This window comes from Mus musculus, chromosome 19 (genome assembly GCF_000001635.26).
Source record: "Mus musculus strain C57BL/6J chromosome 19, GRCm38.p6 C57BL/6J".
Lineage (NCBI taxonomy): Eukaryota > Metazoa > Chordata > Mammalia > Rodentia > Muridae > Mus > Mus musculus.
In genome coordinates, this window is record NC_000085.6 from 29,763,418 (window position 1) to 29,786,712 (window position 23,295).

General features: G+C 38.0%; 1 protein-coding gene across 13 annotated transcripts in view; it reads right to left on the bottom strand.

The window, feature by feature from the left end:
* The window catches only part of 9930021J03Rik (RIKEN cDNA 9930021J03 gene), a 92,147-nt gene that overhangs the window by 49,016 nt on the left and 19,836 nt on the right, over window positions 1–23,295 (bottom strand). For 3 of the 13 annotated variants that reach the window (XM_006527070.4, XM_017318196.2, NM_172836.3), the window contains one exon: window positions 22,832–23,032. The exons of the other annotated variants lie outside the window; for them this stretch is intronic. In XM_006527070.4, the coding sequence (XP_006527133.1) occupies window positions 22,832–23,032 (201 nt within the window). The remainder of the gene's footprint in view (window positions 1–22,831; window positions 23,033–23,295) is intronic. 13 annotated transcript variants of the gene reach the window in all.

Genomic DNA, 23,295 nt, shown 5'->3' on the forward strand with positions numbered 1-23,295 from the left:
CAAATAGAAACAAAGAAAACAATACAAAGAATCAGCAAAACCAAAAGCTGGTTCTTTGAAAGAACAACAAGATAGATAAACCCCTGGCCAAACTAACTAAAGGGCCAAGAGGCAGTATCCAAATTAATAAAATCAAAAATGAAAAGGGAGACATAACAACAGAAATGGAGAAAATTTAAAAAAAACAAACAAACATCAGATCCTACTATAAAAGTCTATACTCAACAAAACTGGAAAATCTAGATAAAATGGATAGTTTTGTAGACAGATGCCACATACCAAAGTTAAATCAAAAGCAGGCAAACTATCTAAACAGGCCCATGTCAAAGAAATAGAAGTCATTAAAAATCTCCCAACCAAAAAAAAAAAAAAAAAGCCCAGGGACAGATGGACTTAGTGTAGAATTCTACCAGACCTTCAAAGAAGACCTGATACCAATTTTCCTCAAACTATTCCATAAAAGAAACAGAAGGAACACTACCTAACTCATTTTATGAAGCCACAATTACTCTGATACCTAAACCACACAAGGACCCAACCAAAAAAGAGAACTTTAGACCAATTTCGCTTATGAATATCGATGCAAAAATACTCAATAAAATTCTTGCAAACCGAATTCAAGAACACATCAAAACCATTATTTACAATGATCAAACCTTGCACCCCAAGGATGCAAGGTTGGTTTAATATAGGAAAATCCATGAACATAATCCACCATATAAACAAACTCAAAAAAAAATCACATGACCATCTTCTCAGATGCTGAAAAAGCATTTGACAAAATATCACACCCCTTCATGTTAAAAGTACTGGAGAGATCAGGAATTCAAGGCCCATACCCAAACATAATAAAAGCAATTTACTGGAAGCCAATAATCAATATCAAATTAAATGGAGACATTCTTGAAGCAATCCTACTGAAATCAGGGACAAGACAATGATGCCCATTCTCCCCATATCTATTCAATATAGTACTCAAAGTGTTAGCTAGAACAATAAGACAACAAAAGGAGATAAAAGGGATACAAATTGGTAAAGAAGAAATAAAGGTATCACTATTTGCAGATGACATGATAGTATACATAAGCAACTCCAAAAATTCTACCAGAGAATTTCTCCAGTTGATAAACAACTTCAGCAAAGTGGCTGGATATAAAATTAACTCAAATAAATCAGTAGCCTTCCTTTATACAAAGGATAAACAGGCTCAGAAAGAAATTAGGGAAACAACTCCTTTCACAATAGCCACAAATAGTATAAAATATCTTGGGGTAACTCTAACCAAACAAGTGAAAGACCTGTATGACAATAACTTCAAGTCTCTCAAGAAATAAATCAAAGAAGATCGCAGAAAATGGAGAGATCTCCCATGCTCATGGATTGGCAGGATTAACAACAGTAAAAATGGCTATCCTACCAAAGGTAATCTATAGAGTCAATGCAATCCCCATCAAAATCCCAACACAATTCTTCAAAGACATGGAAAGAGCAATTCTCGAATTTATCTGGAAAGGCAAAAAACCCAGAATAGCGAAAACAACTTTTTTTTTTTTTTTTTTTTTTTTTTGGTTTTTTGAGACAGGGTTTCTCTGTGTAGCCTTGGCTGTCCTAGAACTCACTTTGTAGACCAGGCTGTCCTTGAACTCAGAAATCTGCCTGCCTCTGCCTCTCTAGTGCTGGGATTAAAGGCATATGCCACTCCGGCGCAAAAACAACTCTTAAGAATAAAAGACCGGCTAGGGGAATCACGATTCCTGACCTCAAGCTTTACTACAGAGCAATAGTGATAAAAACTGCATGGTACTGGTACAGAGACAGACATGTTGATCAATGGAATAGAAATGAAGATCGAGAAATAAAAAACCACACACTTACTGCCACTTGATCTTTGACAAAGACGCCAAAAATATACAATGGAAAAAAGAAAGCATCTTCAATAAATGGTGCTGATCTAACTGGCTGTCTATATGTGGAAGAATGAAAATAGACCCATATTTGTCACCTTGTACAAAACTTAAGTAAGTCCAAGTGGATCAAGGACCTCAACATAAAACCAGAAACACTGAATCTAATAGAAGAGAAAGTGGGAAAGAGCCTTGAATTCATTGGCAGAGGGGGAAACTTCCTAAACAGAACTCCAATGGCTCATGCTCTAAGATGGAGAATTGATAAATGGGACCTCATAAAACTGGAAAGCTTCTATAAGGCAAAGCACATAGTCGATAAGACAAATTGGCGACCTACTGATTGGGAAAAAAATCTTCACTAATCCCACATCTGATAGAGGGCTAATATCCAAAATATATAAAGAACTCAAGAAGTTAATCACCAAAAAAAAAAAAAAAAAAAAACAAACAACCCAATCAAAAAAATGGGGTATAGAACTAAATTGAGAATTCACAACTGAGGAATCTCAAATGGCTGAGAAGCACCTAAAGAAATGTTCAAAGTCCTTAGTGATCAGAGAAATGCAAATCAAAATGACCCTAAGAATGGCTAAGATCAAAACCTCAGGTGACAACACATGTTGGAGAGGATGTGGAGAAAGAGGAACACTCCTCCAATGCTGGTGGCATTGCAAATTGGTACAACCACTATCAACCTGGAGGCTCCTCATCTACCAGAAGACCCAGCTATACCACTCTTGGGAATATATCCAAAAGATGCCCCACCATGCCACAGGGGCACCTGTTCCATATGTTCACAGTGGCCTTATTTGTGATAGCTAGAAGATGGAAACAACCTAGATGTCCCACAACAGAAGAATGGATACAGAAAATGTGGTTCATTTACACAATGGAATACTACTCAGCTATTAAGAACAAGGACATCCTGACTTTTGCAGGCAAATGGGTGGAACTAGAAAATATCATCCTGTGTGAGGTAACTCAGACCTAAAAGGACATACATGGTATGCACTCAGTAATAAGTGGATATTAGCCAAAAGAAAAAGGAAAAAACCCATACAAAACACACAAGATACAGTCCACAGAATTCAAATGGCTCAACAAGCTGAAGTGCCCAAGTGAGGATGCCTCAGTCCCCCTTGGGAGAGAGAAGAAAGCAATCACAAGTGGGGAGAGGGGTGGGACTTGAGAGGGAATGTGGATGAGGTGGGGGAGCAGTGGCGGGTAGAGGGGAACCTGATCTGATATTGGGTGACAGAAAAGGACAGAAGCCCTGAGGGCCAACAGAAAGAATGTAAACAGGCAACCTCAGGAAATAGGAGGTTGTGGGGGGATCCCCCAGAATGCACCAGAGACCTGGGAGGTGAGAGACTCTCAGGACCTTTGATGAAATGCACTATAGTAGGGAGAGGGAACTTATAGAGCCCACCTCCAGCAGGAAGACAAGACATCAAGTGAGGGATGGGGTTGCCATCCCACAGTCACATCTTTGACCCATAATTGTTTCTGTCTGAAAGAATTACAGGGATGGAAATGGAGAGGAGCCTGAGGAAAAGAAGGTCCAGCAACAGGCCCAAAGTGGGATCCAGCTCAAGGGGTGGTCCCAAGACCTGACACTATTATTGAGGCTATGGAATGCTCACAAAAAGGAATCTATCATGACTGCCCTCTGAAAGACCCAACAAGCAGCTGTAACAGTCAGATGCAGTTATTTGCATCCAACCAATGGACAGAAGCAGCTGACCCCTGTTGTTGAATTAGGGAAGGCTGAAAGAAGCTGAGGAGAAGGGCCATTCTGTAAGAGGACCAGCAGTCTTAATTAATCTGGACCCTCAAGATCTTTCAAACACTGGACCACCAAACAGACAGCATACACCACCTGGTATAGGCCCCTAACACACATACAGTAGAGGAGTTCCGGGTCTGTGTTCATTCAGAGATGAAGCACCTAACCCTCAAGAGACTGGAGGCCCCAGGGAGTTTAGAGGTCAGGTGGGGTGGGAGGGGGCATCCATATGGAGATGGGGTGGAGTGGGGAGGAGGTGTGGGATGTGGAGCAGTCGGAGGGTGGATGGGGAGGTTTGAGGAATGGAATATAGAGTGTAAAAAATTAATTACAAATAAAATAAAAATGAAAAAAAAAACCTCTCAAAAACTAAATCCAAGAATACATCAAAACGATCATTCACCATGATCAAGTAGGCTCCATCCCAGGGATGCAGGGATGGTTCAATATATGGAAATCTATCATGTGTAATCCACTACATAAGCAAACTCAAAAGAAAAAAATCCACATGATCATTTCATTAGATGCTGAAAAGGCATTTGACAAAATTCAACAACCCTTCATGTCTTGGAAAGATCAGGAATTCAAGGCCATACCTAAACATAATAAAAGCACTATACAACAAACCAGTAGCCAACATCAAACTTGAAAGAAAACTAGAGAGAAACTTGAAGCAACCCTACTAAAATTAAGGACTAGACTCTCCCTATCTATTTAATATAGTACTTGAAGTTCTAGCTAGAGCAATTAAACAACAAAAGGTGGTCAGAGGGATACAAATTAGAAAGGAAGAAGTCAAAATATCACTATTTGCAGATGACATGATATATTATACTTAAGTGACTCTAAAAATTCCACCAGAGAATTCCTACAGATGATAAACAACTTCAGCAAAGTGACTGGATATAAAATTAACTCAAATCAGTAGCCTTCCTTTATACACATGATAAACAGGTTGAGAAAGAAATTAGGGGAATTACACCCTTTATGATAGTCACAATAATATAAAATATCTTGGTGTGATTCTAACCAAGCAAGTGAAAGATCTGTACAAGAACTTCAAGTCTCTGAAGAAAGAAATTGAAGAAGACCTCAGAAGATGGTAAGATCTCCCATGCTCATGGAGATCTTTATTATTAACAGAATAAAAATGGCCATTTTGCTGAAAGCAATCTACAGATTCAATACAATTCCCATCAAAATTCCAACTCAATTCTTCACAGAGTTAAAAAGAGCAATTCTCAAATTCATTTGGAATAACAAAAAACCCAGGATAGTGAAAACTATTCTCAACACTGAAAGAACATCTGGGGAATCACCATCCCTAACCTCAAGCTGTACTACAGAGCAATAGTGGTAAAACAAACAAACAAACAAACAAACAAACACCTGCATAGTTTTGGTACAGAGATAAGCAGGTAGATCAATGGAATAGAATTGAAGACCCAGAAATGAACTCACACACCTATGGTCACTTGATCTTTGACAAAGGAGCTAAAACCATCCAGTGGAAAGAAGACAGCATTTTCAACAAATGGTGCTGGTTCAACTATCAGTCAGCATTTTAGAATAATGCGAATTGATCCATTTTTATCTCCTTGTACAAAGCTCAAGTCTAAGTGGATCAAGAACCTCCACATAAAACCAGATACACTGAATCTAATAGAAGAGAAAGTGGGGAAAAACCTTGAACACAAGGGCACAGGGGAAATTTTCCTAAACCGAACACCAATGGCTTAAGCTCTAAGATCAAGAAAGAATTGACAAGTGCTACCTCATAAAATTGCAAAGCTTCTGTAGGACAAAATGGCAACCAACAGACTGGGAAAAGATCTTTATCAACCATACATCTGATAGAGGGCTAATACCCAATATATTCAAAGAACCCAAGAAGTTAGACTCCAGAGAACAAATAACCCTATTATGAAGGGTTGTATATTCTTGCACCAGGGAGTGGCACCATTTGGAGGTATGGCCTTGTTGGAGTATGTTTGTCACCCTGGGTGTGGGCTTAATACTCTCACCCTAGGTGCCTGAAAGTCAGTCTTCCACTAGCAGCCTTTGGATGAAGAGGTAGAATTCTCAGCTCCTCCTGCACCATGCCTGCCTGGATACCGCCATGCTCACACCTTGATGATAATGGACTGAACCTCTGAACCTGTAAGCCAGCCCCAATTAAATGTTGTTGTTTTTTTTTTTTTAATAAGACTTGCCTTGGTCATGGTATCTGTTCACAGCAGTAAAACCCTAACTAAGACACCTATCAACAAATGGGGAACAGAGCTAAACAGAGAATTCTCAACTGAGGAAACCTGAATGACTGAGAAGCACCTAAAGAAATGTTCAACATCCTTAGTCATCAGGGAAATGCAAATCAAAACGACCCTGAGATTCCACCTTAAACTAGTCAGGATGGCTAAGATTAAAACCTCAGGTAACAACACATGTTGGAGAGGATGTGGAGAAAGACGAATACTCCTCCACTGCTGGTGGGATTGCAAGCTGGTACAACCACTCTGGAAATCAGTATTGTGGTTCCTCAGAAAACTGGGCATAGTACTACCTGAGGACCTAGCTATACCACTCCTGGGCATATACCCAGAATATGCTCCAACATGCAGTAAAGACACATGCTCCATTATGTTCATAGCAGTCATATTTATAATAGCCAAAAGCTAGAAACAACACAGATATCCCTCAACAGAGGAATAGATACAGAAAATGTGGTATATTTACACAATGGAATACTACTTAGCTATTAAAAACAATGACTTCATGAAATTCACAGGCAAATGTATGGATCTAGAAAATATCATCCTAAGTGAGGTAACTCAGTCACAAAACACACACGGTATATACTCACTGATAAGTGGATATTAGACAAAGAGTGTGGAATACCCATGACACAACTCATGGACCACATGAAGCTCAAAAGGAAGGAAGACCAAGAGTAGATGTTTCAGTCCTACTTAGAAGGAGGAACAAAATAATCAAGGGAAGTAGAGCATGAGAGGAACTTGGGAGGAAGAGAGGATGGGGAGGGGAAAAAGAGGGGCAGAATCAGGTATGGGAGGAGATGTACAGAGGGACAGTAAATTGAACAGAAGTGTGTAGCAATAGGGAAATGGGAACTGAGGGAAGTAACCAGAAAGCCCCAGATGCCAGGAAAGTAAGAGCCTCCCAGGACCCCATGGGGATGACATTAGCTGAAATACCCCAGAAAGGGGAGGGAGAACCTTTTGAGACCATATCCACAGGGTAAGCAAGGCCCCCCAGTTGAGGGATGGGGTCACCCACCCATCTCCAAAATTTTAACCCAGAATTGCTCCTGTCTAAAGGCGATACAGGGACAAAGAGTCGAGCAGAGACTGAAGGAGAGGCCATCCAGAGACTGCCCCACCTAGGGATCTATCCCACATGCAGACACCAAACCAAAACACTACTGCTGATGCCAAGAAGTGCTTGCTGACAGGAGCCTGTCTCCTGAGAGGCTCTGCCAGATCCTGACCAATACAGATATGGACGCTGGCAGCCAACCATTGAACCACAGGGACCCCAATGGAGGAGTTAGGGGCAGGACTGAAGGAGCTGAAGAGGTCTTATCTGGCATCAATGGAAGGGAGGCCCTTGGTCCTGTGAAGGCTTGACGCCCCACTAGAAAGAAATGCTAGAGTGGTGAGGCAGGAGTGGGTGGGGTAGTAGGGGAGCACCCTCATAAAAGCAGGGTAAGGAGGGATGGGACAGAGAAAGGTTTGCAAAGTCTCTGTGAGCCCCTATAAGCCCTGATTACTTGATTCTGTGGACCATGTTCTCCTAGTGTCCTCAACCCTTCTGGATCCTACAATCCTTCTTACCCCTTTTCTGTGTGATTCCCCAAGCTCTAAGGGGAGGGCCCTGAACTTCTTTTTGTGCTCTCTCTACCTAATGCTGGCTGTGGTCTCTGCATCTGCTCCCATCAGTTGTCAGAGGAAACCTCTCTGAGGACGACTGGACTAGGCGATGATCTAACTCATTATGCTTTTTAAAAGAAACTCCCAGAAGTTTGTGGGAAATCAGATTGTGACTGGGGATGATGAAAGGCTCTGGTAGAATGTGGCTAGTAAATTTCCTTCTTCCCTTTAAAAGGGATATTTAAAAGGGATATTGCCACTTGTTGGCTTTGACACTTAGTGTCTGACCTTCATTAGGATCTAGTGTCATTCTGAGACATCTTTCCAGGTGTGGCAGCCATTCTCTGGCAAAACTCTAAATTTGCAATGAAACCATCAATTATGTTTTCATAACAATTAAACCCTACTGAAGAAAACTAGGAAAGCATATTTAAAAACACACTGTTGCAGGTAAAATGATTTATGATGTGTTAACTCGTTTTAAAATACTTTTTTAATTTAGTATTTGAGAATTTAATACACCTGGACATTATATTTTGATCATATTCAACCCTTAGCCTCTCTCCAACTCCTCCTGGATCCCCTGAATGTGTCATACCCTCTGTCCAACTTTATCTCCTTTTGTTTTCTGTGCATGGATGTGATGCCATCTACTGGAGCCAGAGTCTTCCTGGACAAGACATGGCCATTGCATGACCACAGCCATTGCAGCTGTGGTTGCAGTAAAGTGGTTTTCATTGTTGCTATTTGGGGGATGGGCAGCAAAAGAGGTTGTTAGATATTATTACATAAAATTAAGCAATTAAAATAGTTCAAAAAATCTTTACAGTTTTGAAGAATTTTATTTTTACTTTGTGGGGGTGGCAGTAGTAGTATACTTGTAGAGTTTGGCTTCATCCATTTAAAAAGATGAGAGTCTGAGTGGCTTCACCTTGATTATTGAAAAAAAAAGAGGAAAAAAGGCAAAGAATGTTTGCATAGACTAATAAGATATAACTGTTCACCTTAGCAGGTCAGGTTTAAAAGGGCTGGCAGGATCCATAAACTTTTCTGTCTCATGCTATTGTCAGAAAACCATTAAACAATAGTCAGAAGGCTAGGACCAAAGCATCCATGATTCAGTGTCTAGCTATTCCATGTGTACTGCAACATAGATGTTTAAATATTGTCCAGATGAAACAACACACTAAGAAAAATAAGGATGTTATACATGAAGAAACCTAAATTAAAAAGTCAGGAACAGACTGCCAAGAGGCATGCACTATTTATAATGAGCACTAAGAATATTTGAAAAAGTCATATGGAAACTCATTTTATAAGCATTTAATTAGTTACCCTACACAGGGAATTTTGCTTTTTGGCAAAGGCACATATTGCCAAATAAAATGCCTGGTGCCAGGTATGTGATACCTCCCTTTGAGTTGTTGGTCACAGATATCCCAGAGATCCTCAAAGCAATACACACTACTGACATTGTTCTTGGTTGCCTATTAGAACTTAATGGTAAGACCCTACTGCTGAAGACACCACACACATAGGTTACAGGACATGAGGAAATCAAGTTGGCACTGAGCAGAGTGCTTCTCTCCTGCAGGCTTACACAGTACTGGAAGGTGTTATGTAGGCTGCTGGGTAAACAAGTCAACATTCTCCCCCAGCTGAGGACCTGTGAATGATAACTATGGCGAGACATTCTCATGGGTCCACTGGTGATACAAGTATGGGGATAAACAGCTCCTTTCTGGTTGGGTTTATTAAAGCCTGCTCCACAGGAGAAAAATGCAGGTGTGGTACCGCCAATTTGGCCAAGGACCCATGGTTGGGGAATTCACAGGTCCCAAGAATGAACCTATACTTATTCTGCTAAATGGACAAAGTCAATCAAACTGCCTTCTAAATCCATCACTCTCTGCCCACAGGTTAGCACTGTTATCAGACCTCATTAGCGATGAGCAGTGGATGACAGCAAACACAGGAATTCATAGTCAAAGTGCAGAGAACATGTTGTCAATGGAATGCTCACCCATAATTAGCACACTATATAACACCCCCACCCCAATACTCAGGAACCACTGTAGAAGAAGAAGGGTTGGAAAGAGCGACAGTAAGAGTGAGGGGTAAGGGAGACCAGAATACAGGAATGTTGTATTTATGAATTCATAGAGCTGTGACTGCTGGCAAAGGCCCATACAAGATCAAGCTAGTCAACATTTTAGCATGGAGGGGAGAGGATTCAGAAGCACTACCCATAACTGATAAGCAACAGACAAGTGATGGGGACACGGGGAGGAAGAGTCAGTTTTGTTAAAGGGTGTGGCCCCTGGTAGGTTGGCCATGCTCTACTGGCTGCTGACATACCCAGCAGTATACACATGGGCAGCAGGGACTCAACAGGTTATTTTGAAAGGAGAGAGAAGACAGGAAAATGAGGGGAAAGCTTAGTAGAGGTAAAGTTGGTAGGAATTAAAGGGAGGAGTCAGGGTAAATAAACTACATAGCATGTAATTCTCAAAAAAATTAACAAGTACTGATACTGATGTTAGAATCACCAGACACTGTGATAGCTATTGAAGCTATATGGCATGGTCAAGGAGTTCACTTAAACTAGGTGTGTGTGGCACAAGTGTGTAATTCCAGTACTTGAAGACAAAAGGCTACAAGTTCAAATCTAGTCTGGTTTATGATAGTGAATTCCATGTTATCCAAGGCTATCTTTATCTAGTGAGAGCTGGTCTCAAACACAAAAAACAAAATCAAACAACATTAACAACAAAACTCACTTAACTTGAAAGGTATTTAAACAAATAAACAACAAAACAATGTCAGGTGGTGGTGGCCCACACCTTTAAGACCAGCACTTGGGAGGCAGAGTCAGGCAAATCTCTGAGTTCTAGGCCAGCCTGGACTACAGAGTGAGTTCCAGGACAGCCAGGGCTACACAGAGAAACCCTGTCTCGGAATCAAAACCCCAAGACCAAAAACCAAAACCAAAAGTCAAAAACAAAATTGGAACTTTTACTGATGAAAATTAAAATGTTTCAGATTAAAAAGAAAACACACTAAATGGGATTAAAAGCAATTAGAGGTAGCAAGGAAAGAAAGATCAATGAAGTGAAACAAATGAAGAGGAAACTACTTTAATGGAGTATTTAAAAAATGACCACAGAAAGAAATTATACAAGAATGCTTAGAAATAAACTGTTAATCATATGGGTATATATTCATCAAAACAGAATGTTTAGTTTGGTGTTAAAATAAGATGGCTAAACTATTAATACAAAACAATACAGGCAAAGCATGAGGGCGGCAGAGGCTGGTGCATCTCTGAGAGTTCAAAGCCAGCCTGGTCTACCTAATGAGTTCCAGGACAGCCAGAGTTACTTAGGGAGATCCTATCTCAAAAAACAAAAACAATAACAAAAACAAACAAAAAACCCCCAAACTATAACCAAAACAAAACAAAAGGGTGAGACAGAAGAGGTCAAGATCAAGACAAAAGTAGAACATGCAACTTTTCTACCAATGGAAGGAGCTCCAATAGGACTAAGTCTTTTTCTTTTCTTTTTCTTTTTTTCCATACAGGCATCAATATATATCATTATACTAAAAAGGACACGAAACAGTTGATTCTGAATCTGGGAAATAAGTTGTAATGAGACTGTTTTCTCTCCCCCCCTTTCTCTGTTTCCCCTCCCCCCTCCCTAAAATTATCTTGTTATTTATTATTTATTTTATGTATATGTGTGCTCTGTCTATATGTACACCTATATGCCAAGAAGGCAGCAGATCACATTTTAGATGGTTGTGAGCCACCTTGTGGTTGCTGGGAACTGAACTCAGGAGCTCTAGAAGAGTAGCCAGGGTTCGTAAGCACTAAGCCATTTCTCCAGCCTGGGACTATTCTCTTTCACTAGAAGCCTTAACAGTATTATATGACTTTATAGTCTACAAACTAACTAACTAAATAAATAAATAAATTTCTTAAATCAAACATTTAAAACCTAAAGATGAGCTAGGTCATTATTTGAAGATCCTGTTTATCTAACAGATTTTATTTGTTAACAATAAATGAAGTTTCTTTAGACTTATAAACTAGGTCAAGCAGAATTTTCTCTTCAAAATTCTGCTGTTAAATATACAGATTTTTTTTTCATTTTCCATAAAATTGAATTAAACTTAAAAGGCTGTTGTAAGACCCTGTAAATGTTAGAATATCAAACATTTAAAAAGGTGGCTGACTTACTAGTAAAAACAATAAAAAGTAAAAGTAAAAAGCTAAAAGTACAAAGAGTGGTTGACTCGTCTCTGAGTTTGATCAACTTTTTCAACCTTTCACTATGAACTCACTGTAAAATCAATTATTGGCTATTAAATCCTCTCAGATCCTACATTCAGAGATCTCTATGTAACTGTACATACAAGCAAAATTTAACAGCACTTATGATAAGTTTCTATTTTAAAATCAAAATAAGGGTCTGGGACATGGCTTAGTAATTAAGTTGTCCTCTGTCTTACATACATACACTGTATGTCTGGCAAGATGGCTTAACAATTAAGAGTAGTTGCTCATCTTGCAGATACACAGGTCCAGTTCCCAGTTCCCACATGGCAGTTCACACATGTCTGTCTATAACTTCAGCTCCAGGGGATCAGCCTCTTCTGGCCTCCACACGCACCAGGTACACAAATGTTGTACATAAATACATGCAAATGAAATATACATATAAAATAAAAAGAAATGAAAAGCACAATTAAAACAAATCAAAACAAAACAAAACGTGTAACACCTTGTTTTTGTCCAAAGAATGAATTCACATGCTGAGTATCTCTAATAGAAATGCTGGGGACAAAAAGTTTTGGATTTCATAGTTTTTGCATATACTTAAAGTATCTTGAAGATGGAATCCAAATTTAATCATGAAATTAATTTTTACATTCCACATGTATCATATATATGTTGACTGAAGGTAGTTTTATGCAAATATAGCATGTTAATGAGCCCATGCACTGAATGCAACCCATATAAACTTTTTAAATTTGAGTGTAAATTTCATCAGATGTGAAAATTTCCATTTGGGTGTTATGTTAGAACTTCAAGTATGCTCAACTCCTATGAAGGAATACTAAATACTAGAATAGATAAGATAATAATGATAATGACAGTGATAATAATGAGCCCCAAGTAGAGAAAGAGAACAAAATAGAATCATGGTATTCTAGAGGCAATACATAAATATCAATGAATTATTCTTTGTACTGTTAAAGGAAAATTACCTGTTTCTGAAGAGATGGCAAGAAAAGTAACCAGTGCTTAGGAAAAGAATGAAAGAGGAAATGTAAGCAGATGAAAAAAAAATTATGACTATTGTTGCTGAATCAGTGTTAAGGTGCCTTTGGTTATTAAGTTAGTGGCATGGTCATTTCTGAAACTCTTCACCTAATGGAGACACTAAAGAACACACATAGAAAGATGAGAAAATGTCTTCAGAATTCCATAGCAGGTCGGTGTAAGAGAGTCTAAGTGTAGAATTTACTTGGCAGACTAAAGTTAGCATCAATTGGTTACTCTTGGAAGGAAATTAAGTGATAATCTAATATATAGATTCTGTTAGGTCAGGTCCCTAGAAGAGCCACCATGCAATTGAAATACGATGCTGACAGCTCGATATGCTCTATGTGCAATTACTTAGGTGATTCTATTCACAATGCTACTCATCATGAACTATACTTTTTCAGGGAAGGATGCTAGAATCTAGTTCAAGACTTTGGCTTCACTAAGGAAGGGTATAGAAGGGGGAGGAGCACACAGTTGCTATGGGTTTTTGTTTGTTTGATTTCTTGCTTTGTTCGATATAGGGTCTCATTTATGCAGCCCAGGTTGGCTTGGACCTTACTATACACTCCAGGCTAATCTTGACCTTGCAGAAATCTTCCTGGTTGTCTTCTGTTGAGTCCACATACTGGGCTTAAAAATAGGACTATGGAGTCTTTCAACTGATTCTCAACAATGTGGCAAATAGGAAATGGAAGAGCCTAGGTATCTAGAGCTCTAGAGATAATGTATGTACCAATTTTTAATTTATCTAATATATATGAGTATTTTGCCTGTATGAATATGAACCTCATGTGTGCCTAATGCCTGTGGAGGACAGAAGGTGGCACTGCCTATCTGGAACTAAAATTACAGAGGGTTGTGGACCTCTCCATTTGGGTGCTGAGAATTGAACCTGGGTCCTCTACAATAGCAGCCAGTGTTCTTAAACACTGGAACCATCTCCCTCCACCCCCTGCTTTTTTGAGACAATGTAGCTCACACCTTTAATCCCAGCACTGGCGAAACAGAAGCAAGTGCAGTCAAAATCTACATAGTAAGTTACTAACCGGTCAAAGGTACATACTGAGACAGTCTCAAAGGGGGGAGAAGACAGGCAGGCAGGCTGAAGCTTTCCATATTTTCCTGATACAGACTTTTAAAACCAGGTCATCAAAAGTTAGTTGAAACACACAGTAGTAAAATAAGAAGCTGGGCTCAAACAGTTGAGAAATACTGACTGTTCTTAAAGTCCTGAATGGTCATTCCTTCAGTCTCTGCTCCAAACTTTGTCTCTGTAACTTCTTCCATGGGCATTTTGTTCCCCCTTCTAAGGATAGAAGTATCTACACTTTGATCTTCCTTCTTCTTGAGTTTCATGTGTTTTGCAAACTGTATCTTGGGTATTCTGAGCTTCTGGGCTAATATCCACGTATCACTGAGTGTACATCATGTGTGTTCTTTTGTGATTGGGTTATCTCACTTAAGATGTTATCCTCCAGATCCATCCATTTTAAGAATTTCATGAATTCATTGTTTTTAATAGCTGAGTAGTACTCCACTGTGTAAATGTACCACATTTTCTGTATCCATTCCTCTGTTGAGGGACATCTGGGTTCTTTCCAGCTTCTGGCTATAATAAATAAGGCTGCTATGAACATAGTGGAGCATGTGTTCTTATTACCAGTTGGAACTTCTTCTGAGTATATGCCCAGGAGAGGTATTTCTGGATCTTGTGGTAGTATTATGTCCAATTTTCTGAGGAACCTCTAGACTGATTTCCAGAGTGGTTGTACAAGCCTGCAATCCCATCAACAATGGAGGAATGTTCCTCTTTCTCCACATTCTCGCCAGCATCTGCTGTCACATGAATTTTTTATCTTAGCCTCTCTGACTGGTGTGAGGTGGAATCTCAAGGTTGTTTTGATTTGCATTTCCCTGATGATTAAGGATGTTGAAATTATTTTTAGGTGCTTCTCAGTCATTCAGTATTCCTCAGTTGAGAATTCTTTGTTTAGCTCTGCACCCCATTTTTTAATAGGATTATTTGGTTTTCTGGAGTCCAACCTTTTTTTTTTTTTTTTTTTTTTTTGAGACAGGGTTTCTCTGTAGTCTTGGCTGTCCTAGAACTCACTCTGTAGACCAGGCTGGCCTTGAACTCAGAAATCCACCTGTCTCTGCCTCCCAAGTGCTGGGAAGGAGTCCAACTTCTTGAGTTCTTTATATATATTGGATATTAGCCCCCTATCTGATTTAGGATTGGTAAAGATCTTTTCCCAATCTGTTGGTTGCTGTTTTGTCTTATTGACAGTGTCCTTTGCCTTACAGAAGCTTTACAATTTTATGAGGTCCCATTTGTCAATTCTTGATCTTGCAGCACAAGCCACTGCTGTTCTGTTCAGGAATTTTCCCCCTGTGCCCATATCTACGAGGCTTTTCTCCACGTTTTCCTTTATAAATTTCAGTGTCCCTTTTATGTGGAGTTCCTTGATCCACTTAGATTTGAGCTTTGTACAAGGAGATAAAAATGGATCAATTCGAATTATTCTAACATGCTGACTGATAGTTGAACCAGCACCATTTGTTGAAAATGTTGTCTTCTTTCCACTGGATGGTTTTAGCTCCTTTGTCAAAGATCAAGTGACCATAGTGTGTGTGGGTTCATTTCTGGGTCTTCAATTCTATTCTATTGATCTACCTGTCTGTCGCTGTACCAGTACCATGCAGTTTTTAATCACAATTGCTCTGTAGTACAGCTTGAGGTCAGGCATGGTGATTCCACCAGAGGTTCTTTTATTGCTGAGAATAGTTTTGCTGTCCTAGGATATTTGTTATTCCAGATGAATTTGCAAATTGCCCTTTTTAACTCTGTGAAGAATTGAGCTAGAATTTTGATGAGGATTGCATTGAATCTGTAGATTGCTTTCGGCAAGACAGTCAGTTTTATTTTATTAATCCTGCCAATCCATGAGCATGGGAGATCTTTCCATCTTCTGAGATCTTCTTTGATTTCTTTCTTCAGAGACTTGAAGTTCTTATCATACAGATCTTTCACTTCCTTAGTTAGAGTCACACCAAGGTATTTTATGTTATTTGTGACTATTTTGAAGGGTGTTTTTTCCCTAATTTTTTTTTCCCTCGGCCTGTTTATCCTTTGTATAGAGAAAGGCCACTGATTTGTTTGAGTTAATTTTATATCCAGCTACTTCACTGAAGCTGTTTATCAGGTTTAGGAGTTCTCTGGTGGAGTTTTTGGGGTCACTTATATATACTATCATATCATCTGCAAACAGTGATATTTTGACTTCTTCCTTTCCAATTTGTATTCCTTTGATCTCCTTTTGTTTTCTAATTGCTCTGGCTAGGACTTCAAGCACTATATTGAATAGGTAGGGAGAGAGCGGGCAGCCTTGTCTAGTCCCTGATTTTAGTGGGATTGCTTTAAGTTTCTCTCCGTTTAGTTTGATGTTGGCTACTGGTTTGCTATAAGTAAATAAAAGAAAGCAGTACATGGTTTAGAATGTTAGCTCATGATTCTTAGCCTTCTGTTTGGGGAAATATTAAAAGACTAAGAATCATAAAGTTCACAATTGCTCATTTTAAAAACAATCAAATAGACAAAACAACTGGCCTTTTTTCCAGATAAGCTCTCATTTTCTTAGAGGCCTGTTTCTTACATTTACCTGCTACTGTATGAAATAGTAACAGAAATTCTAGTTATTTTAGCTATGTATAATTTAGAAAGAACATTGCTAATGGTAAGTGGCTTTACTAAAAAAAAAAAGATCACATTTGAAAGTATCACTAGTTTTACAAACTTTTAGTGAATGCTTATTATAAAGGAGGAAAAAACAGAGACCTCTCTTTTCAAGAGTTTTTAATCCAGTAAAAACACAGAAGCTTCCATTAAAAATTATACATTAAGGAAACACTACAATGGAAGCAAACTGAAGGCATGACAAAGGGGAGCTAAGGCATTTGCATTTTAAAATAAGTAATATATATTACATTTTAGGAATATTAACTACTCTTATCAAATTTATCAGCCAGGTTTTTAACTTCTCTGGTAACAACAGAATCTCAACGTTAAAACCAAAAAGGAATTTAAAGTTTAGTAGGAAAATTACCGAAGCCCTAAAGAAGCACAAAGTAATCTAAATTACATTTATGTACTTCTCTAGGAAACTAAGACTTATAGTAGTATTTCACACCTCTGAAAATAAGAACCTAGAATAATCAGAAACTCCTATTATCACTTCTGCCAAGATACATAGTCTCTTGTCTTAGCAGTTCCACTGAAGAAATCTATACCTGGTCGCATGCCCTCACCTTAGATGTGAATAGTTAGGAGCAGATAAAGCTGTTGGCATTTGACCTGGAACGTCAGGATTTGTCTGGGAAATTAGCAAAAGGCAGGCTAGAGAGATGGCTCAGTGGTTCAGATGGCTCAGCTCACTGGCTGGTCTACCAGAGGTCCTGAGTTCAATTCACAGCAAAAACATGGTGGCTCACAACCCTCTATAATGTGATCCCATGCCCTCTTCTAGCATGCAGGTGTACATGCAGATAGAATACTTACATACCTAAAATAAATACATAAATCTTAAAAAAAATTAGCAAAAGAGTAGAAAGGTATAAAGATTCAAGGTGATAACTGTCAAACATCACTGCTATTTTTGTTAGAGAATTTGAACATAAATTAGAAAGTCAGAATTTTTATTTTACATACATGTAGAAACTACTTACTGCTTTAATTATGGTGATTTCCAAATCTCAAAAGATGATTTAGTTCATACAGGTATGTGAAACAATGAATATTCAAGGATACAATTTCTGGCAATCTAAACATTAAGTTTTATAAAAAGTAAACATGAGAGGATTTTTAATATAATAAGATATCAAAACTACTATATGATAACATATTCTAGGCTGAGTAAGATGGTGCATGCCTAAGATCTCAGCACTTGTCCCATAAGATAAAGAAACTAAAACAAAATACACACACACACACACACACACACACACACACACCCCTAGATTCTAGATTCACAGATTTTATGTAAGGAAAGCCAATATGTCCTTGTAACAAATTAAAAAAAATCATATAGCTTTTTGTTCAATAAATAAGGTCTACAAAATACATTCTTCCTTTAATGGTTCAAGGTCACCATGAGAAATAAAATGAAGTGGTTAGTATAGTGCTATGATTATTTTAGCAACCATAAATTAACTAAATCTAACTCAATTTTCTAAGTCCTTGACTTATTATATTGATAAGGCCCTCTCTGTAACAATGAGCATAAACTGCTAGCTGTCCTGTCGGTATTTTCCTAAAGATAGCTAAGTATAAATTTACCAGCTCAGTTATACCCCAGCCCTCAATACAGTTTAATGTGTAAATCACACTAGAATGAGTAGAGCACAGATACTGTTAAACCAATGAAGAAACAATCTCCTTTGTTAAGTAAGATAAATGAGCTAGATGAAGTAAAAAACAAAAGACAAATATAGACACAAAAGATACTTGGGAAATAAACTGGCATAATCTTGGGGTGTATTCAAAATGAATGTAAGAAATATGAACATTTCTAGAATGAATTCCAGATTTCTAACCTGTACAATTCAATATATGGTAATATCATTCATCAAAAAAGGCCCTGCAGTAATGCTGAGTCGTAAGAAGTAAGCCTGTACATTTGTAATTAGTTTTAGATAGGAACAATTTAAAGATACTGTACCAAGTATCTTTTGTTTGCCTCTATATTTACCCCACTCTTTCTTGTATAGATTATCGACAGACAACCTCATCTTCTTGGTGCCCTTCAGTTCAGTCAATGGAGACCTCTGAGAACTGATCAGAAAGTATATATTTTACTCTTTTGGCTCCTTCCTTGGCTTGAGTTGAACCCTTCAATGGGCGATGTCATACTTTCAAAAGAATTTTTCATAACTCCTTCCTGAGTACCAAAAACTACTCCCTCAAACAATTCCATAAAGCAGCAGGGAAGAATGCTTCCAAATTCATTTTTACAAAGCCAGTTTACTCTGATATCAAAACTAATAAAAGGACAACAACAAAAAAGAAAACTACAGGGCAACATTCTCAATGGACATATATACTATAGTATTTAATAAAATACTCAAACACCAAACTGATCATTTAATATGTACAACATATTGTGTGTGTGTGTGATATGCCTGTATAACTGTGAAAGCAAAGTTAATGTTGACTGCTTTCTCTTACTGTGCTCCATCCTATTTGTTGTTTTGGTTTTGTTTGTTTGTTTGATATGTCTGATACAGGGTCTCACTATGCAGTCCTTCTGTCTGTGAACTCTCTATGTAGAATAGGGTGGGCTGTAACTCATAGAGATCCACCTGTCTCTGCTTTTCAAGTGTTGGAACTAAAGGCATATGCCATTGAACCAGGTACCTCACCTCATTTTATGAAGAAAGGGTCTCTTATTGAATAAAAACATGAAATGCTAGTGGGAAAATATTCTACCTAAGTACACATTTAATGAAAGAGCTTTTTTGCTTATATCAACCCAAACAGCTGACAACAAACACTATCACTAAAGTCACTATAGTTGTTAGTATACTACAATTTTCCTTTCTTGTTTTCCTTTTTAAAAATTAAAAGCTTGTGTGCATGTGTGTGTTTGTACCTGAATGTGTGCATGCATGCGTATGTGCAGATGTGTGCAGGGGAGTATGTGCTTAGTGTAATTAGAGATTGATATCATGTGACTTCCTCTATCACTTTCCAACTTATCTTTCTGAAACAGTGTCTCCCACTGAGCTTGGAGCTCACCAACTGCTTAGACTGACTGGGTAGCACAGCCAGGGTGTCCTCCCGTTTCTGCCTCCTAGTACTGGATGTGTGCTGCCACACCCAGCTTTTTATAGAGGTAATAGGGATCAAACTCAGGTCTAATGCTTCACCAGCAAGCACTTTACCCACTAAGCCTTCTCCCTAGCCCAAATTTGGTTTTATGAGACAGGATCATACACAGACCAACACATACCATGTTGACCCTTAAACTCCCAGTACAGCCAAGGATGACTTGAATTCCTAATCTTCCTACCATTTTCTTCCACGTGCTGAGGCTACACATGTACACCACCATGCCCAGCTAATTGGTACAATAAAAGTTAATTTTCCTAATTAAAAATTACATGTATGTAGCAACATTTTACACTAGATGAAGTGTAATCTGACAGAATTAAGAAATAAAGGTCACTACACTACATCACTATAAATTTCTACATAATTACAAGTTAAAATGACTTATAATACAAAATACTATGGAGAGAAATTAGAGAAAACAATTACCAAAAACTAATCAGTAATTCCTGTGTAGTATTAATCAAGATCCCCTCAGATGTTTTTTTTGTATAGGAACTTATAATTATTCTAAAACTACATGGAAAAGTAAAGATCATGATACAGACAAATGTGAAAATCATAAAAACTACAGTTGGAAGACTCTCGTTATCTAATTTTAAAGCTTACACTATAAATTTGAGTTCAAATAGTACTCAGTAACAGAATCAAATAGTCATCAAATTAAGCAGAAATAGCGTAAATGTATTTATAGATAAGTGAATTCAGAATGACACACAAATACTTATTCTATTAATTTCAATAAAGATGCACAAAGAATTCAGTGGAAAAATAATAGGTTGGTTTTGTTGATATTGGTAAAGCTGATTACCAGTAAGAAAAGTATTAGTTTTATACTATTCTCACACTACACACAAAAGTTTAACTTCAATTATATAATAAATGTATTCATAAACTTAGAAATTTCAGGAGGAAAAAAATGTCATAACCCCAGTTGTCTAGTTTTTTATACAGTTCACAATAAGTGTAGAATTTTTTAAAAAAATCCAGTGAACATCAAAGGTAAAACTTTCTTCTTGACATACACTGGAAACAGAAAGACACGCCACAGTTTTGAAGAAGCCTCTGCCAGTCATATCTGTCTGGCAAATGACTTGCATCTTGAGTATATAAAGAATTCTTACAATTAAATAAGAAAATAAATGGGAGTTGGGTGTGGGGGTGCATGGCTTGTTCTCCTCTGTTTATTTGTGGCAAGAGTACACATAAATTCATGTTAAGGCTGAAAGAAAATTTCTAGCTTCTCACTCTATATTCACACTTGAATGCTAAATGTTTGTCATCATCTCAATATCTTTATTTTTAGACAAGTTCTGTGTTTCTTCTCATTTTTAAACTTAGTTTCTTTGCTATTCTGACTTTTCTGCAAACCACAGGGTAGTATACTATGTGACTTTGGGCAAACTATTTTCTGTGACTCAGGCTACATATTGACTATACATGTTGAGAGCTAAGCCTGGCTTAGTAAATTCCTTCTAAGTATAGTGTCATTTATGGCTGGCCTCAAACTCACAGAGGGCCACCTGCCTGAGTCCTGAGTACTGGGATTAAACGCAAGTGCTACACACCCAGCTGTGCCCGCGCTCTACTTCTATCAAGGAAGGTATAAGGTTAGGTCTGTTAGGCCTTCCCAGAGCAAGCTCATCTCCCTCTGCTCTTGGTAACTAGTAACAGAGGCACTGTCTTCCACCAGCCTGCCATTTTTTTTGGTTATTCCATTTCAATCAATTTAAGCACTACTGTCAGGTTAACTTTAATTCTTTCTAAATATCCCTATTTCCTATAGAGAAAAACTTTCTGGTGCTCTGTACAAGTGGGGGTGGGAGTGGGGATGTATCCATAGTTGTGTCTGAAATGAATCACTGCTAAAAAAGTTAAGATTGCTGAAAGTATCATGACTGAGTATGAACCCTACAATTAGCAAGTTACATTTATTAGTATAAGAGCAACAAAATGGTTTAAGTTGCCTTCAGCTAGCCCTAGCAAATCCTACTTATACCATCAAAGATTCCTAGTACATGGTGAGATTTGATTTGGTGTACAATCACTACTCAGTTACAGAAATGAGTTTCACTTACCTCTTGGGGCTCTATTTTTACTTTTGTTACAAATAAAACTTTATATAATGTCATCTATGCTCCTGGGCACAAAAGGAACCCGCTAATTGAGTACAAGACTCCTTCCTGAAGAGTCTAAAACAAGCAGTTAGCCAAGAAGTTAATAAATGAGGAAATGGCAGAGGTGGATTTATGTCATTCTATTTTTCAAACTTTAATTTTTTATTTTATGTGTCTGGTTGTTTTATGTCTGTGTATTATGTGTATGCCTGGTACTTTTAGAGGCCAAAAGAAGGTGTCTGATTCCCTGGGATTACAGTTAGAGAGCTGTGAGCTACCATGTAGGTAGGACCTTGGGAATTAAACCCATGTCTTCTGCCAGATGAGCGAGAGCTTTTAACTACTTACTGAACCATCATTCCAGCCCCTACGTCATTCTTAAATGTCATTATTTCTAGAGTTAGTAGTAATATAAAGGTGTGAGATTCCATTCTAAAACTACAAGTCTATATAAAAATTGCTAGCCGGTGGTGGCGCACGCCTTTAATCCCAGCACTTGGGAGGCTGAGGCAGGAGGATTTCTGAGTTCGAGGCCAGCCTGGTGAACAAAGTGAGTTCCAGGACAGCCAGGGCTACACAGAGAAACCTTGTCTCCAAAAAATCAAAACAAACAAACAAACAAAAAAATTGCTGTGATTTTAAGTTCCCCTGAGAAGATTTCTAGAAAATTAGAAAATCTTTTCTAAAAATTATTTTTGTATAGAGTCAAAATAATTGTTTTATAATTTAAAATATACTTTAAAACAAATTTCACTGTGATCCATTAACAATTCATATTTTGTTGACAGTGCACTACTACTAAATACGGAATCCTGTTAAAATGGGACCAAAACTGTGCTATTGGCATGTAATGGAGCTATTCTTTTTTAAAGTAATTTTTGTAAATCTGAACAGTTAACATGTTAACATTTACCTTTTTTCTTCTTTTGCTCTCAGCTGTTCTTCCTGTCTCAAAACTTGAACCATTATAGATTCAAAAACTCCACTTGTCAAACCTGCCAAACTTCGAGGTGTTGACCGACGCCTTGTTGAAGGACATGCAGTTCCCTTCTCCTCCTCCAATCCATAGTAGCCTCTAGATGTAACTGCTATCGTTGTCTTTTCTCTCAAGTGCCTTGGAGAAGAATAAGTCAATTCACAAGGTCAAACCTTCTGGATAGGCAACGCACCCTTCCAACTAGTACCTCAGTAGAACTTCTTTTGCTGTCCACATACAAAATATTTACTCAAACCTTTCTTTGCCATGTTTGAGTTTTATCTTTTCCATACAAGATTCTAACTCTTTCATATAAAATCCACTGAGGGACAGTACCTCTTCTACCTTTAAAAATACAAGCTTGAAGCATTCAAACTAAGGACTGAAACACTAATTGTTTA